This window comes from Furipterus horrens, unplaced genomic scaffold (genome assembly GCF_987537825.1).
Source record: "Furipterus horrens unplaced genomic scaffold, mFurHor1.1.pri manual_scaffold_9, whole genome shotgun sequence".
Lineage (NCBI taxonomy): Eukaryota > Metazoa > Chordata > Mammalia > Chiroptera > Furipteridae > Furipterus > Furipterus horrens.
The window spans coordinates 33,293,709-33,311,060 of record NW_028327179.1 but is presented as its reverse complement, the minus strand read 5'-3'; the positions used below and the strand labels follow the sequence as shown (position 1 = coordinate 33,311,060).

At 33.9% G+C, this 17,352-nt stretch overlaps 1 protein-coding gene across 3 annotated transcripts in view; it reads left to right on the top strand.

Annotated features, from left to right (window-relative positions):
- Positions 1–17,352, top strand: part of ANKIB1 (ankyrin repeat and IBR domain containing 1) — a 137,194-nt gene that overhangs the window by 80,166 nt on the left and 39,676 nt on the right. For all 3 annotated transcript variants that reach the window (XM_090287246.1, XM_090287244.1, XM_090287245.1), the window contains 3 exons: positions 9,473–9,590; positions 15,418–15,626; positions 16,795–16,883. In XM_090287246.1, the coding sequence (XP_090143372.1) occupies positions 9,473–9,590; positions 15,418–15,626; positions 16,795–16,883 (416 nt within the window). The remainder of the gene's footprint in view (positions 1–9,472; positions 9,591–15,417; positions 15,627–16,794; positions 16,884–17,352) is intronic.

The following is a 17,352-nucleotide window of genomic DNA, read 5'->3' as shown; positions in this document are numbered from 1 at the left end:
GGTGCCTCACACACCCTAGGCTCTGTTGGAAGTTGCTCTGTCCAACAGAGGCTTCATGACCATGGCAGAACAAATTTTTACCCAGGACACTTCTTTATGTCTGGGGGAAGGAAGGTGTCTGCCTCTAGTGGAGAACAGCAGCTAGACCTTCATCACTCATGCTTTTTATTGAGGAGGATACGCATGGGAGATACAAAATCAACATTCATGAATCATCAATAGCTTTCAGATACCTAGGTTACAATTAACAATAACTGATTACAAATTCCAGTACAGCAGGTACAATGAATAGTCTGTGCCAGGGTCTATTAAACTTCTTGACCCCACACTGGCACTAGGTAGAAGGTTTCAAATACTCCCTGCTAGAGATTGTTTATACTTAATTATAAGATAAAGGAAAGCAGAGCAAGTTCTAAAGCATATTAATATTCTTTAAATCCAATCCTCACAGAAACCCTCTGAATGGTTTTTGGATATGTCTCCCACGCAGCCAGTGTTGAGAATTAAAGACAAGCACAGCCGAAGGGCCGGCGGCAGGTCATGCTCAGGCCAGGGATACAATTCCCTAAACCACAAGGAGCGGTTCCCCACACTCAGATATAATACTTTATATGTTCTGGCTACTAATACTTACCTCTTCAACTTTATCTCAGGCTTTTTCTCCCAGCTCACTGCTCTTATTATCATACCTAGACTACATCAAAACTTTGATATTTGCTATTTCCTATGTCTCTTGACTGGTTCAATATCACTTCTTCAGATTTTTAATCATTCTTTCTAAAATAGGTCCCTCTCCTTCTATTATTCTTTACCATAATATCCTATTCATCCTTCTTAGCACTTATCATGTGCTATAATTACTTTGTTTATGTATTTGTTTACTTATTTATCACCTTTCTCTCCTATTAAATTGTCAGTTCCACAAGGGCCAGAGATGTACTGCCTTATTCAACAGAATATTTTCAGTGTCTAACACACTGATGCACAGTGGGCATCAATAGATGTTTATTTAAAAAAAAAAAAAAAAAGATTTTAGAGGAAGGAAGAGTCGAGACGGGCCAATTTCTTGTTCCATTTATTTTATGCATTCATTGGTTGATTCTTGTTTGTGCCTTGATCAAACCTGCAACATTGGCTTATTGAGACAACACTCTAACCACCTGAGCTACTCAGGGCATAACCACTTCTTTTTTTAAGTGAGAAGATAAACCAGACAATAATTGAATAACCTGTCAGGATCAAAGTGAACTTAACCTGATTCTTACGACTTCAAAGACTAAGCATCTCTATTTGCTATACTGCCTACATTTTGACAATGCATGATCTTTAGTCAGAAATTGAAATTATAATGTAATAATATAATAATGTAGTCAGAAGACAACAATATTCTAGAAATAATGTTGATGTGATTAAATTGAAAGACATTGATGACTATATTTGTTTTTTTATCAAGATACCATCTTAGTTTATAATAAAATAAAAAATAGCACTATTGCCCTGACTAGTGTGCCTTAGTGGGTTAGTTGTCATTCTGCAAAGTGAAAGGTCACTGGTTTAATTCTCAGGGCACAGATCCAGGTTGCAGGTTCGATCCCTGGTTGGAGCACCTATGAGAGGCAACCAATTGATATTTCTCTTCCTCTCTCTCCATTCCTTCTTCTTCTCTAAAATAATAATAATAATAATAATTGTACTTATTAATAGATTTAATATCTAAATGAATGTAATATAACTGTAATAATCTATATGTTAAGTTAAAAAATACTTATGGAACAGTTTGGCACTAATTATATAGAAAAAACTACTATATTGAAAGAAAATTGATGTTTACCAAAATGATAATTGTGGATATGGGTGATTTTCTTTACTATTACTGTTTTTTCTATTTTTATGCATTTCCTAAAATTTATAATGAATAATATTTATTGCTAAAAATTAAAAAATTTCCTACTTCCTGACTTTACTCATCAATGGTAAATTTCTTTTGTGTGTTACCAGACTTAAACATATATGCATGTAGAACTTTTAATGCAAAAGTAAGATCATATAGCACATTTAGTTCTGCTTAAATATTTTTTCAGCTTAACAAGTATATCATGAACATCTTTCCCAAGTCAGAATATATGATTGACATATCTCTTACCTATTCATGAATATTTGTCTACTTATTACATATTTATCTTTATCCAGTTGTATCATTTTCTGGTTAAAAACATGGATTCTGAAACCAGGCTGACTGGGTTCTTATCTTGGCCCCACAACTTACTACTGTGTGACCTAGAATAGGTTACTTAACGTCTCTGCTGCTTCAGTTTCGTCTTCCTTAAAATAGAAATAATATGGCCCCTGTCTCATAGGGTAGTGATCTGTAAATGAGTTAATATATTAAATGCTCAGAATAGTGCCTGGCTCATGTCTGCTGTTGTGATCATGATCATCATTTATATACACGTTTTTAAAGTATAGTCCTTATAAATTTGTAGAAATTGGTTTGATGGGTCATGAGTTATGTACATCTTAAAGTTTAATAGAAGCTTTTAAACTGTCCTAAAAGATTATATTAATTTACTTTTCTTTTAGTAGCATTTTAGAGACTTCTTTGGCTCAAATTCTTACCAGCATTGGATATTATCAGTGTTTTTTTTTTTTTTTGCCAGTTTGGACAAATAAATCGTACCTGTTTGGATTCATTTTTTTTATTATTCTGATAATTAACTGTTCATTTCCTTTTTCCTGTGGCTTTCTCGTGTTTTAATGTTTTCTAAGAGAACCTTGTGTATTTTTCTAAGTTTTTCACTTTTAGGGCATTCAGAAGTATAATTTTTTTTATGTGTTACATGCTAATAATGTAATTGTATGCCCCTATATTTTTTCTAGTTTTGTACCTTTGTTTTTAATCCATATTGGATTTAGTTTTGTCTACTCTTACATATTATAAAAAGCACAACTTTCATAAATAAATACTTGTACACAAACAGTTGGCCAAACAGTTCATTTGTTTTTGCTTTTTTTTTTCATTAGATGGCTCTATTAGCCTTTAGTTGTCTTTAACTTCTTTCAAAACAATTTTGTTAGATTGTATTGTGACAATTGTCACATCAATGTGCATTTTTTAAAAACTTATCAAAATTAGTGAATTTGTGTGTAGCCATTTTAATTGAAGATGGAAGAAAATAAGCGACATTTTTGGCATATTATGCTTTATTATTTCAAGAAAGGTAAAAACACAACTTAAATGAAAAAAAAAAAAAGATTTGTGCAGTGTATGGAGAAGGTGCTGTGACTGATTGAACATGTCAAAAGTGGTTTGCCAAGTTTCGTGCTGGAGATTTTTCACCGGACGATGCTTCATTGTCAGGCAGACCAGTTGAGGTTGATAGTGATCAAACTGAGAATAATCAACATTATACCACATGGGAGATAGCCAACATACTCAAAATATCCAAAATAATAAAGTTATTGGTGAAAATGAAAAATGTGCCTTTTATGTAAAAGACTAAAACGTTTTGGTCAACCCAGTACTTAACAGCAACACTTCACAATAGCTGAAAGTTGAAAACAATCCAAATGTCTATCAGCAGACTAACAGACATATAAAATTTAAGATATGTACACAAGGGAATATTACTCATCCATAAAAAGAACTGAGGTAGTAATATATGCTACAAATATGGATCAATCTCAAAAACATTATACTAAATGAAAAAAGCCAGGCACAGAAGGGAACGTATTGAATAACTCCATTTATATGAAATATCCAGAGTAAATAAATCCATAGAAACAAAAAGCATATAGATGTTTGTCAGGTGCTGGGAGGAGGGAGGAACAGGGAATGACTGCTTTATGGGTATGCAGTTTTCTTCTGGCGTGATGATGGCAACGTACAGCTGGTGGTTGAAACATGGTGAAACTACTAGAGGCCACTGAATCATACATGTTAAAATGGTTAATGTTAAGTAATGTGAGTTTCATAACAATTTGTAAAAGCAAAACAATGCTTTTTAAAAAATTCATTTTTGTATTCTGCCTAGACTAGAGTTTTACATGGCCTGCTATGTAATTGTATTAAGCTACATCATTAGGTAATATTTTAAATTTGTGTTCCCAAGGTAAAGTTTTTGATTCAGTATTATATCTCTGCAATTTCTTCTTGACACATTTTAATTTAGTCCTTTCCTCTAGGTGATTAGTTTATAAATGGTAAAATCTACTTCATTCATTCTACAAAACTCAATGACTGCTCTGCCAGACACTGTGTTAGGAGCTTAGAGATTCAGTGAGGAACAAAGATAACCTCTTGCCTTGTAGGTGCTTATATGTCATCATAGAGAAAGACACACAAATAAGTTTAAAAATAAATGAACACAGTTTCTGAGAATGGTAACTGCTATAAAGAAATAAAAACAAGTTGATGTATTAGAGTGCTGGCTGAGAGAATTGTGTCCAATTTGTTGAAACACCAAAAGAAAGAACAGAGAAAGTAATGAGTATTGGGTCTGGTACAGCAGGGGTCCCCAACCCCCAGGCTGCCGACCAGTACTGGTCCTTGACCTATTAGGAACCCATCCACAAGGGAAGCTTGTCTGAGCTCCGCCTCCTGGCCCCAGCCACCCACCCCCAACCTGGTCCCTGGAAAAACCAGTCCCTGATGTCAAAAATGTTGGGGACTGCTATAATAGAGGACCAGCTCTGTAGGAGTGTAGAGCGCTTACATTTGGGTAAATGAAGGGGAAACAGCATTGCGCTGCTAATAAAGTCATTTAAAGACTCCCCACCCCCCTCCCAGTCTAGAACTCAGGAAGGCTCAAGGCCCTTTTTCTGGTAGGAAACCCACATGCTGGACTTTGCCTTAACTGACTACCCCCGTTAGCATAAGGTTTAACTTAACTCTGTGTGAGCAGCTGCCTTCCTCTTAGATCAAAGCACAGATCTGGGCGGCCTAGGCCTTGATCCCCAGATGAGAAGAGCTGACTGAGTAAGAAGGAGGGAAACTGAAAAGAAGGAAAAGGTCTGAGAATCTTAAAGACTTTCTCCACTTAGCTTTTCCCTCTCCCCCAGGCTAAGCTCATGGATCAGCTAAAGAGAGATAGGCATTAAAGGGACTTGAAAAAATATGCTCTCCTTTCCCTGCGTGTCTTTTTAAAAATTTTTTTACAATTACATATTTGGGTAAGTACTTGTTTAGGTTTTCTTTTTCTTTTTTTTTTCCATTTTTTAACAATGAATGTATTTTACCTATGTAATCAAGGGGAAGTTACTTTCATTGTGAGAAAAAATAAAATACTTCTTTCATAACTCCTTTGTCATAGTCTTTTCTGAAAGTTTTTGAAGATATTATAACTATCCGTGGTATCAAAGTGGAACAGTTTGTATGCTAGGCTGTTTCACATTTCTTCAGTGGTTATTTGGTAGCAGCAGTATGTACTGATGCAAAGGAGGCACTTTCTTCTTCACTGTCTCTTTTTAAATTAGTTTCATTTTTCTTTATTTGTATCAGGACTTAATACTTTTAAGGTTATTTCTGGTTTGTGTTTAATATGAAAATAGAAGCAGTTTATTCATTTTCATCCTTCCTGTAGAAGAAAGGGCTAGTGCCCACCTGGGACTGAGCGATGTATTGAAATGCTTCACATGACTTAATTATAGTTCTATTACAGAGATTCAGAGTGAATGTCTTAGTGTTCATGAAGGCAATATATCTTTCTCCTTCAAGAACTATTTTTCTTTCAGTGTAACGTATATAATTTTAAAACTGAATTTTAAAGAAACTTAATCTCTTTCTGCCGGTGGACGCCGCTGAGTAAGGATCGTTGAAGTCTCCTGCCCTGCAGTCGTCATGTCTAAGTCAGAGTCTCCCAAAGAGCCAGAACAGCAACAAACGCTCTTATTGGAGGTTTGAGCTTTGAAACAACAGATGAGAGTCTGAGGAGCCATTTTGAGCAATGGGGAACGCTCACAGACTGTGTGGTGTTGAGAGATCCAAACACCAAGCGCTCCAGAGGCTTTGGGTTTGTCACATACGCCACTGTGGAGGAGGTGGATGCAGCCATGAATGCTAGGCCACACAAGGTGGACGGTAGAGTTGTGGAACCAAAGAGGGCTGTCTCAAGAGAAGATTCTCAAAGACCTGGTGCACACTTAACTGTGAAAAAGATTTTTGTTGGTGGTATTAAAGAAGACACTAAAGAACATCACCTACTACATTATTTTGAACAATATGGGAAAATCGAAGTGATTGAAATCATGGCTGACTGAGGCAGTGGCAAAAAGAGAGGCTTCGCTTTTGTAACCTTTGATGACCATGACTCTGTAGACAAGATTGTCATTCAAAAATACCATACTGTAAATGGCCGCAACTGTGAAGTGAGGAAAGCCCTATCTAAGCAAGAGATGGCTAGTTCTTCATCCAGCCAAAGAGGTCGAAGTGGTTCTGGAAACTTTGGAGATGGTCATGAAGGTAGCTTTGGTGGGAATGACAACTTTGGTCGTGGAGGAAGCTTCAGAGGTCGAGGTGGCTTTGATGGTAGCCGTGGTGGTGGTGGATATGGTGGCAGTGAGGATGGCTATAATGGATTTGGTAATGATAGAAGTAATTTTGGAGGTGGCGGAACCTACAATGATTTTGGCAATTACAACAATCAATCTTCAAATTTTGGACCCATGAAAGGAGGAAACTTTGGAGGCAGAAGCTCTGGCCATTATGGTGGTAGAGGCCAATACTTTGCCAAACCACGAAACCAAGCTGGCTGTGGCGGTTACAGCAGCAGCAGTAGCTATGGCAGTGGCAGAAGGTTTTAATTACTACCAGGAAACAAAGTTTAGCAGGAGAGGAGAGCCAGAGAAGCGACAGGGAAGCTACAGGTTACAAGAGATTTGTGAACTCAGCCAAGCACAGTGGTGGCAGGGCCTAGCTGCTACAAAGAAGACACGTGTTAGAGAATACTCATGTGAATGGGCAAAAACTCGAGGACTGTATTTGTGACTAATTGTATAGCAGGTTATTTTAGTTTCTATTCTGTGGAAAGTGTAAAGCATTCCAACAAAAGGTTTTTAATGGGTTTCTTTTTTTTTCTTTTTTCCTTTTTTGCACCCATGCTGTTGATTGCTAAATGTAATAGTCTGATCATGACGCTGAATAAATGTGTCTTTTAAAAAAAAAGAGAAACTTTATGTAGATTGCTTTATATTACCCCTTTTTTAATATTCCTAAAATCATATTTTCTTTTGCTCAACATAAATGAGGTAGAATGATGGCTCTTCTGAAAAAAGAATGTTTACAAAACAATAACCAAGAAATACACAATTGCCACCACTAGAAATAACAAGAAATATTCACCCTCATTGCTGATTTGGGAGGGATACCTAGAATCCCAAGTCTGAAATTGGAACTCATTTTCTAGAAGCAATGGTATACATAGTGTATAATTTCTATACTGGCGTGAGTACTACAAATATAACCATAAAAGGACTTGTCATGTTTTTGCAGGGGAAAGTATGGTTCATTAATTAGCTTAAAAGCAAATTGTCCGTGATAAGTTGGGGGCTTTTCAAATGATTGTTTGGATTTAATTGCAACTTTTTACTTTTGTTGTTAATGGTACTCCTATATAGAATCATTTAGGTTACATTTTTTTCTAGTTAAGTTCATATGACATCTGTATATGTAGAGGTTTATGGCAGTATAGCTGAACACATACAGAGGTACAGCAGGCTGTTAATGTAATGTTATATGAAGTGTGTTTTGCATAAGTTTTCACTATTGTTCACAATCATGTCACTTTTATAGCAAACATTGCAGATGACCAATTTTGCCCACATTTATGATTCTACCTTAGATACATACCTACAAGTGAAATTATTGGGTCAAAAGATGAATGTTTATAGGACTCATCATACATGCTTGATTGTTAAATGATGTACCAATTTTTATTTTTACCCACAGTGTATCAGAGGCATCTCTCTGCAGCCTTACCAATATTGAGTATTGTCTGTCTCTCTCTCTCTCTCTTAGCCTTGGCCAATTTGCTACATTTTAAAAATAATACAATTTTTATGTTTAAATCTTGGCAGATATTTGTGCAGTCATGTCTGTTACTCTTTTCTGTCATTAATATTGCTTATATATGTGTCCCTGCCAGAAGACATCTAAGGAACAAGAAACTTATTCTGTCAACTGAGAAATTATTTCTGGTGAATAGAGTCCCAGTCATACAGAGTTAACTAAGAATTGATTAAATGGTTTCCATGACACACACACACACAAAGCAAGAAAAGATAAAATCTAATTCTAAAATATCTGTAAGTCAGCTACAGTGGATGAGGTTTGCTAACCACCCAGAGATCTCTGGATATGGTGATAGGTGCTCCCAGAGGACATCCTGGTACTTTCTGAGATGTACTTAGAAATTTCTACTACTTTTGAAGCTATAGCCTCTAGTTCTGTGTCCTGCATGCAGTAAGCTTAACTCTGCTCAAAGGATTGAAATAGACATGTGTATCAATATTAATAATGAAAACAATACTGAATAAAAACAAAGCAGATTGCCTAGTCATATATGCATGATGATATGCCATAATATTATGATAACTATAAATCAAATACATGGTAGTGACTGCCGTAGGCAAGGATGAGGAAAATTAGGGAAATGTAATGGAAAAACCTGTCACAAATTATGAGATTTTTGCTGCTTTTGTTTCATTTTGTTTTTAAAAGGACTTTAAACAAGTTAGGCAAAAATGTTATCAATTATTGTTTCTGAGTAGTGAGACATGTAATTTTATTCTTTATGTGTTTTCTGTTAAAAGCAAAAAAAGAAAAATTAAAAAAAGATAAAGGATAACAAAAGAACAAAAAACCTGACATGATATATTACCTATTTGAAAACCAAAGAGCATTAATGAACACTTGAATAAACATATTGCAAATAATATTTCTGAGTAAGAAGTCTGAATAGTATAACATAGTTACTTCTCTCTAAATTAATTAATAGGTATTATAAAATCCCACTAGCAATCTAAATTGCATCTTAATAAGTACAAATGTTTGGTGGTTCAGTGATTAAAACTACCTAAATTAATACACATATATTCACATACAATTGATATGCAAAATGACTGGATAAAAATACTTGAGAACTTTAATCATGATTATTGCTCAGTGGTGGGATTATAGGTTTGTTTTTTTTTAATGCAAATATTCAAAACTGTAAAGTAAGATGGTGTTGTTACTATAGCATGATACTTTTAAAATGATAAGGTGCATGAGCCCAGGCCTCCACTTTCCAGTTTAGAAAAGACTTGTGAAAAAATAGTTTGAAGTCCATGATAGTGGAGCATACAGAGTCTTTTGAACATCAGTAACCAAACTGAAGCTGAAAGATTAAATAAATGATGATCTTATATTTGTTTATGGGCATTTAGAACTCGTAAGAGTATAATAGCCAATTTAACTTTGTTTTTCTTCTCTTGAAAGCCATATGAAGGATTAAGGCCTCAGGATCTTCGTAGATTGAAGGATATGCTTATTGTTGAAACTGCAGACATGCTTCAGGCTCCACTGTTTACTGCTGAAGCTTTACTTCGAGCTCATGGTAATAAAACAAATGTCATGCTTCTGATAACATCGGTGCCTTTTGAAACTTCAGAGTTTAAAAAAAAATGGCTATTTTATTATTTTAGTACAGAACAAAATAGCCCGAGTTGTTATTTTGAGCAGTGTTTACTGTATAGTACTCAGTATCTTTATAACACTTTGTAGTTCGAAATATAAACTGGCTGTAAATCGTAGAGGAGAAATAGGAACTTTCTGTTCAAAAATCAAGCTATTAAATCAACTTATAAATTGTCTAATTTTTAGAAATGTGTCTGATTGGAGCAGAGCTGAGAGTTGGAATCCATAGTACTAGTCCTGGTTTTAACATTTTTACTAAAGTCAATTAAATATCTATCAATTGTGTTATTAGTATTACCAATTTATTTTATGTAAAAGCCATTTCCCACCATAAAATGCACAAAGTGAAATTGTAGAGAATACACAAGAATATACTATCCCTCTTAAGGTTTGTTTGTTTGTTTGTTTGTTTGTTTGTTTTGAGGACATTACTGACCTTACTTAGGAGGAGTACTCAGCTGGTTTTAAGTTCTCTGACACTTAAATAGCCATATAGCCATTCTGGGAGTTGTCACATGCTGAAATGGACCCTCCAGTTGCACACTTGATCTTTGACATTTTGGATTGTTTCAAATATAAGTTTTTTCTGATTTAAAAATTATTCTTAAAAAGAGAAAGGTCCAGTTATTTTGAGGCTTACCTATTTTAACTTTAAATCTTTATAAAATCTATACTAACATGGAATGTCTACTTCTCAAATTTTTCATATGATCTTCTGATTAGAAAAAAATTTAAAACTCATTTTTCATCATCCCTTGTTCACCACTGTGAATAATTTGGTCTATAACCTTCCTGAATTGCTACCTTTAATATTGATATTTCTTGGGATTCTGTACTTGACACTCTTACACTTTATATACCAGTGACTCAAATTTTAGTGTAAATAGGAATTGCTTGGGAAACCAACCAGAGATTCCTAGGATTAAATTCCAGAGAGTCTGAGTCATTAGGTGAGGATAAAGCATAAAAAAATGTGTTGTAAACAAGCCTTCTAAGTGAGCACTCTCTGAGAAACATAGCTGTACACATTTATCTAATGAAATCAGTGGTTTCAAACACCACCTGAACAATAAAGAGTATATCTACAACCTGACTTTAATATGGCATTTGAGGTTGTATTTCTAAATACCAATTTTACATTTTATCCTCAATCTAAAGATGTTTACACCTGAACTCATCATTTCTTCCCCTGTCTTGATAAAGGGGCACCAAAAGAAATCTAATTACCCCAGCCAAAAACCTGAAAGTCATACTTGATGCCTCTATTTCTATTATATTTGGCCCCAGTCTTCTCATTTCTCTTCCTCGGTACCCCTCATGCTCCTCTACCTCCCCTAGTTGTTCCTGTTCCCATTGCCACCAACTTAAATTCAGGTTATCATCATTTTTCATTTAACTGTAGTCTCCCAAGTCCTAGTTTCCAGTATTTCCTTTTCTCTTTCACCCTATTAATTTTTCTTAATTGCCATTAGATTTTTTTAATGCAAATTTTAGCATCTCACTCACTGGCTCTGCAAAAACTTACAATCACCCAAACTCTCTAACAGACCTTCATGAGCAAGGCTTCTTTACCTGTATATCAGTCTATACATGTCTTTATTTATCTGCTTTTGTCATTAGAAATTACCTCTTCCAGGAAACCATTTCTGCTTATTTGGTTTCAAGTCTGCATTGAGACCCTTCTTGTCTATCCCTGTTAGATCTTGTGCATATATGAGTCATATACTTAGAATACAATATTGTGATAATCTATTTGCTTTTCCTCTGTAATAACCTGGGATCTTTTAGAGGGCCACTGTTATTGTTTATTTTTGTTTGTTTCTATAATATCTGACATATATTAACTCTTCAGAAATAGTAATAGAATGGATAATATACTTGAAATGTTACTTATATGTTTTTTGAAAATTCACCTTTTTATTATAAAAGTACATTTCTTCATTGCCGTCCTTATAAAGCTAAAGTAAATACTTTGGAAAAAATTTTAATCTGGGTCAAAAATGAAATTTAGAAATTCAGAATAGCTTTTAAAATAATAGAATTTAAAAATAAAATATTTTCTTTTTAGCCAGTAAGAATGCTTAACAGTCATTATTTTTAAACTTGTAAAAAATGCATAATACCTTTAGGGTAAGTTTCACAGCACCAAAAGCTATACCCTTGAGCTTTTTAATATAGAGTACATTTATATATAATGTAGAGCGGGCAGAAAAGTGGAAGCTATCCATCAGTGGGGAACCACGATGTAACAGTTGTAGTAGTTAGGGTAGGGTGACTGCTGAAAGAAAAGTGTAAATTCAAACATAGTAAACATTTATTAATCATGTAATAATCCAAAGTGTTTTTATTTATGGTTAGGAGTGGGAAAGGGACTCTGTTCCACACATTTATTCACGGACCCTAACTGATTGAGACTCAGCATCTTATACAAAGCAGGTTTCTGAAAGTTATCTCCTGGAGATTACCTCCACTCCAGTCAGCAAGTCAGAAAGAGAAAGAGTGTGGAGAAATGAATGTGGGAAGTTTCTGAGCCAGTCTTGCACATGGCATACAACACTCCTGAGCATATTCCATTGGCCAGAATTCAGACACATGGCCACACTTAACGGCAAGCAACAGTTCTACACTGTAGCATTTTTATGTCCTATAGCCATTTCTGTCACAGGTATCTACATTCAGCTAGATAATATATGTCATAACTCTAAGTTACAATATTATATAGAATCTAAGGTTAACTTTACCAGTAATTTTATTGTAACTAAAATAAATATTTTAATCTCTATTTGTTTACATATTATGTCATCAATTATTATTAAATGATTAACTTCATTTTTACTCTTGATATTTCTCTAAGTTCTTTAACATGATAGGAGTCAATTCTAATAAAGTGATATCTAATTGACTTTTCCTACTTAGCATTTGTCTATTCTGTGATAACTTTTTTGATAACTTAAGAGTTCTATATTTTATTTCCCTGTTAAGGCATAAAATAGAGGCTAATGCAGGTTTCAGATGAACATCTCTTCTATATTGTTTAGGTAATATCTGTGACATTTGATAATTAAGTAAAATGTACCGAGATAAATGATGTTGGTGAATAAAATGACAGTGTACAGAGCTATAATTTACATAATTGCTTTCAATACCAGGACAGGCTCTGTTTCAGAGCTATTAAGCTGAACTATTTGGAAGATTTATAGATTGTATCCTCGGTAACATTCATTCAGCTTTGAACAGGAAAAATAGATTTGAGGATTATTTTATCTATTGTCAAATTTAGTCCCAAAGAAATGAAGTTGATCTTGATTAAACAGAAGACAAAAATATTTGGCAGTATTTGCTAAGTAGTAATTGAGTTTTAAGGACTCCTGTTAAGAATACAAGGGTCATTCTTTGAGCATTTCCTCAGTAATAACAGTAACTTATATAATTGGATACTACCTAATGAGAAAATAAGTAAAATTTACAAAGTCTGAGACCAAGGCTAATTTTTCTAGAATAAATTTATATTGAAGTATTTTTTAAAACCTGTTGAAGAGTCATCATCTTTTATAGGCAATTGAACATTGGTAGTCCACATCTTCTCTGTCTCTTCTTGCAAAGTGGTGTCTTCTCCCAAAGCTTCTATAGGTATAGATTTCTCTCTCTGAACTAGACCTCTTTTTGAAAGCTGTACCCTCATCTATAACTGCCTATTTAAAAAGCAGGGAAGGAGATTTGACTTTGGGTGGTGGGCACAAATGCCAGTATACAGATGATGTGTCAGGGAATCATACACTTGAAACCTATATAATTTTATTAACCAATGTTACCCCCCAAAATTTAATTTTAAATAAACAAATAAAAACACATCTAGAGCACCTCAAAAGCACCTAACACTCATCATGTCTAAAACTAAAAATCATAATCTTCCACCTAGACCTGATTCTCTGGTGTTTCCAATTTATATAGATGGCAGCACCAGCCAACCAACTGGGTAAAACCTGGGACACCAACTCGGACATTTCCTCTCTTTTAGACCCTATATCTCATTTTCATAAAATTGTCAGTTTTACTTCTCAAATTGTAAACTTCTCCCTTTCTCTTCATCTGCATTACAGCCAACAACCTAGTCCTAGCTGCCATCATCTTTCACTTGCAGGTTTGGTCCCTAGTTGGGGGCATGTGAATGGCAACCAATTGATCTCTCACACATTGAAAATAAAATCTTTAAAAATAAATTTTTTAAGTGACATAATAGAGACTTGAAAAATAATCATACTTTTTAAAAGATTTTTAAATTTTATTTTTAGAGAGAAAGGAAGGAGGGAGAAATAGAGGGAGAGAAATATCAATCGGTTGCCTTTTGTACACCCCCAACTGGGGACAAAATCTGCAACCCTGGCATGTGCCCTCACCAGGAATTGAACCCACGACCTTTCATTCTGTAAGAATGAAACCAACTAAGCCATACCAATCAGGGCAATAATCATACTCTTCTAAGAAAAGTAATTGTAACTTTTTAAGTAATGACCTATCAAAACACTGAGGTCCATTTAGCAACATTTCCTGGAATGTAATCATGCAGTTTTTTTCAGTTGGATTTTTCTTAACTCTTTGTAATCTAATCCCTATTTCCAGTCCCAGATCACCACATGGTATACTGTAACATTACAGAATTGCTCATGTCTCTCCATTATACTTCTGTCCATATATGGTTTATACAGGTGGAAATACATTTCCTCTATTGCCATTGCATGTCTGAGTCATAATTATCCTGTTTAAACCACCAAATAGAGTGACATAACATGGTTGAAAAAAAGTCTTGTATAGAAAATGTCCACAGCTATTCGTATTTGAACTGTAAAATTGTATAGATTGAGCCTATGGTAAGTAATTGACTCTGTACTGTTATTGACCCTACACTTTACAGTGCTGTACTTTGGAGTCACAGAAATTGGTTTCAAATCCTTCACTATCTGTGTGAGCCTAGATAGGTTATATAACTTCCCTGAGTGTTTGTTTCTTCACCTAAATAATTATTGAAAATTTTGTTGGGAAGAATAAATGAAATAATGTCTGTAAAACACCGAGCAAGACAGTTGGATATATAAGTTTACTATTTTAAAGGGTTAGGATTTCATGGCTCTGGACTTTATAATAACATGCTTTACTTGGCTATTTTAAAAGTGTGGATAGTAAGATAATCTTTTTTAGTTAAGCCAGATTGGAGCTCACTTAATACAGAATTTATACCTAATTCACTAAAGTTTTATTTGTAACCATAATCCCTTCAGAAGCTAATACTGTTTTCAAGCTGTTTATTAAATGATTTTTAGGACTTGTTGGCATTTTGACATGTTTATAGTGAGCTATGCAATCATTGGAGAGGATAATTGCAAAATTACCTTTTTTTCCTGAAAGAGTCAAACAGCAACCTCAAACCTATGCCAACAATAATTTAGTAAATTCTGAAAGTGAGCCATCTCTTTTTATTAGTAGTAGAAATCATTGAAAATTTTGACCATATTGTTAAACACGTGGTTGTAATCCATGGTAGGTTATAAAAGTTTAAACTCTGTTTAAAAATATTAATGGATATAACATACCTGAATATTATTTGCAATTACTACTTTATATAAATAATTGTTCTTTTTTGGATAGCCTATATCTCTTTAATTTATCCTCTGTTTCTTTTGTTATTATGACACTCTTAAAACACCATATATTCTATTTTTTGAGAGAGGCTCATTCCATTTTTCTTAAAGACTGGGACAGGGAGAAATTACTTGAAGCTTGGATGTCCAACCCAGAGAACTGCTGCCAACGATCAGGTGTTCAAATGCCAACCCCACCACCAAGTGGGTATAATGCCTGGGACACACTCCCTTCGCCAAGGACTCCACGGACTACACGCTCTTCTGTCACCTCTCCTGATGAAATAAGTTTATCTCCTGGGGATTTGGACACCAGTTTGGTATGGTTTGGTATTCAGCATACTTCCTGTAGTTTTGTATTTAACTTTTGAATTATTTAAAATTGTTGCATAGACCTTCTAGTCACATTCTTGTAATTGAATCCTATACCTTTCTTAAAGGGATCCATTATTTCACTCATGCTTTGGTAAATATTTGTTATTACAGAATATTTTGTAATCTCTGAATTACAGACTGAAAAACAAAGGTTTTCTTTTTTCATTTCAAAACGGAAAACTTTTATAAAAGAGTTTAGGAAAACCACCTACTATATTTTCACTTAAAAACTCTAGTTGCTTGTAGTTTTTAAACACCATACTGAAATATTAAAAGTTGATATTGTGGTAGGCACTTTAACCAAGAATACAAAAACATATTTTATATTTTCTTCAAGACATTTATACTGTTTAGATAAATATGTATTTGTTTTTAGTAAAGCTTTTGGAGTTTGTTATTGAGAAACAGTACTGCCTTTATCTGCATTTTTAATTGACATAAATATTGGTGTACTGTTATAGGAAAGTTTGGTGTTTGTTAAATGATTCAGCCACTCAAGATATGTGATAAAAGTACTCCAGATTTTATCCAGGCCTCCTTTGAAAACAGATTCCTACTTTTTTTATTTGCATTTGTAACTTTATAAACTTTGCTTCTGGTAAGTTGTTGCTTAGAAGATACATAGTTTAATAGCTGAGTTCCCTAGGTAGAAATCTTTAAATTGCTACTCTGAATGTCCTAAGTTGCAATATTGAAGAAACGGTTACTCTGTTTTTGTAGATTTTCTGGGGTGAGTATAGGATGAAGGACATAATATTGAAGTGGTGATTTTGAAATGGGCAATTTGAACTTGACCTGAATAGATTGCAATGATTTGTTTCTTCCTTTAACAAATACATAGTCGCTGGTTAATTAATACATAAATTTGAAGTTAAGAGTTTGACTTTGCATCAAAACATTTATATCTCATAATCATTTACAATGAAGTAGGCATGATATTTGGTATTCAGTCAAAGGTAGGCACACTAAATTTAACTCCCTCTTATAACTTTGGAACACTGACTTTTTATATTTACTCAGCTAATATTTTTGCCTTAAACTAATGAAAAAATGAATGTATTACTCTTTCCAATATATGATTTTGTTTAAATCATTACTCTTCTTCATCCCCAGTGTGACATTTGTATGTGCAGTATTTCTGTATTTGAAGACCCAGTGGATATGCCCTGTGGACATGACTTTTGTAGAGGATGTTGGGAGTCGTGAGTATATGCAGCTTAGTATTTCTTTTTTTTTTTTTTTTTTCTGACTTTGCAACACAAATTTTTATTTGAAACCTCTCGGTAATTTGGTCTCCATTGACAAAGACAGCTTTCACCAATACATTTCTGGAGCAGAAAGCAAAATACCATATGATATCACCTAATACAGGAAACTAAAGAACAACACAAACAAGCTTATTAGTATTTCTTACTGCATGATAGCACTCTGATTTGGTAATAAAATTGTTTGCTTTCAATATATAATGATATGGATTACTTATATTGATTATAGAGCTATGCTGAAATGTTTTACACTTTACTAAAGAATTTTATTTTTCTTATTTTAATATTTTCCCATCAATTTAGTAAAATTATTTAATATATAATTAATGTTATCTAGCTTAATGTAAGGTACTTTATGGAACAAAGAAGGGATATATAAATATGTTTTCTTAGTATCTTAATTTAT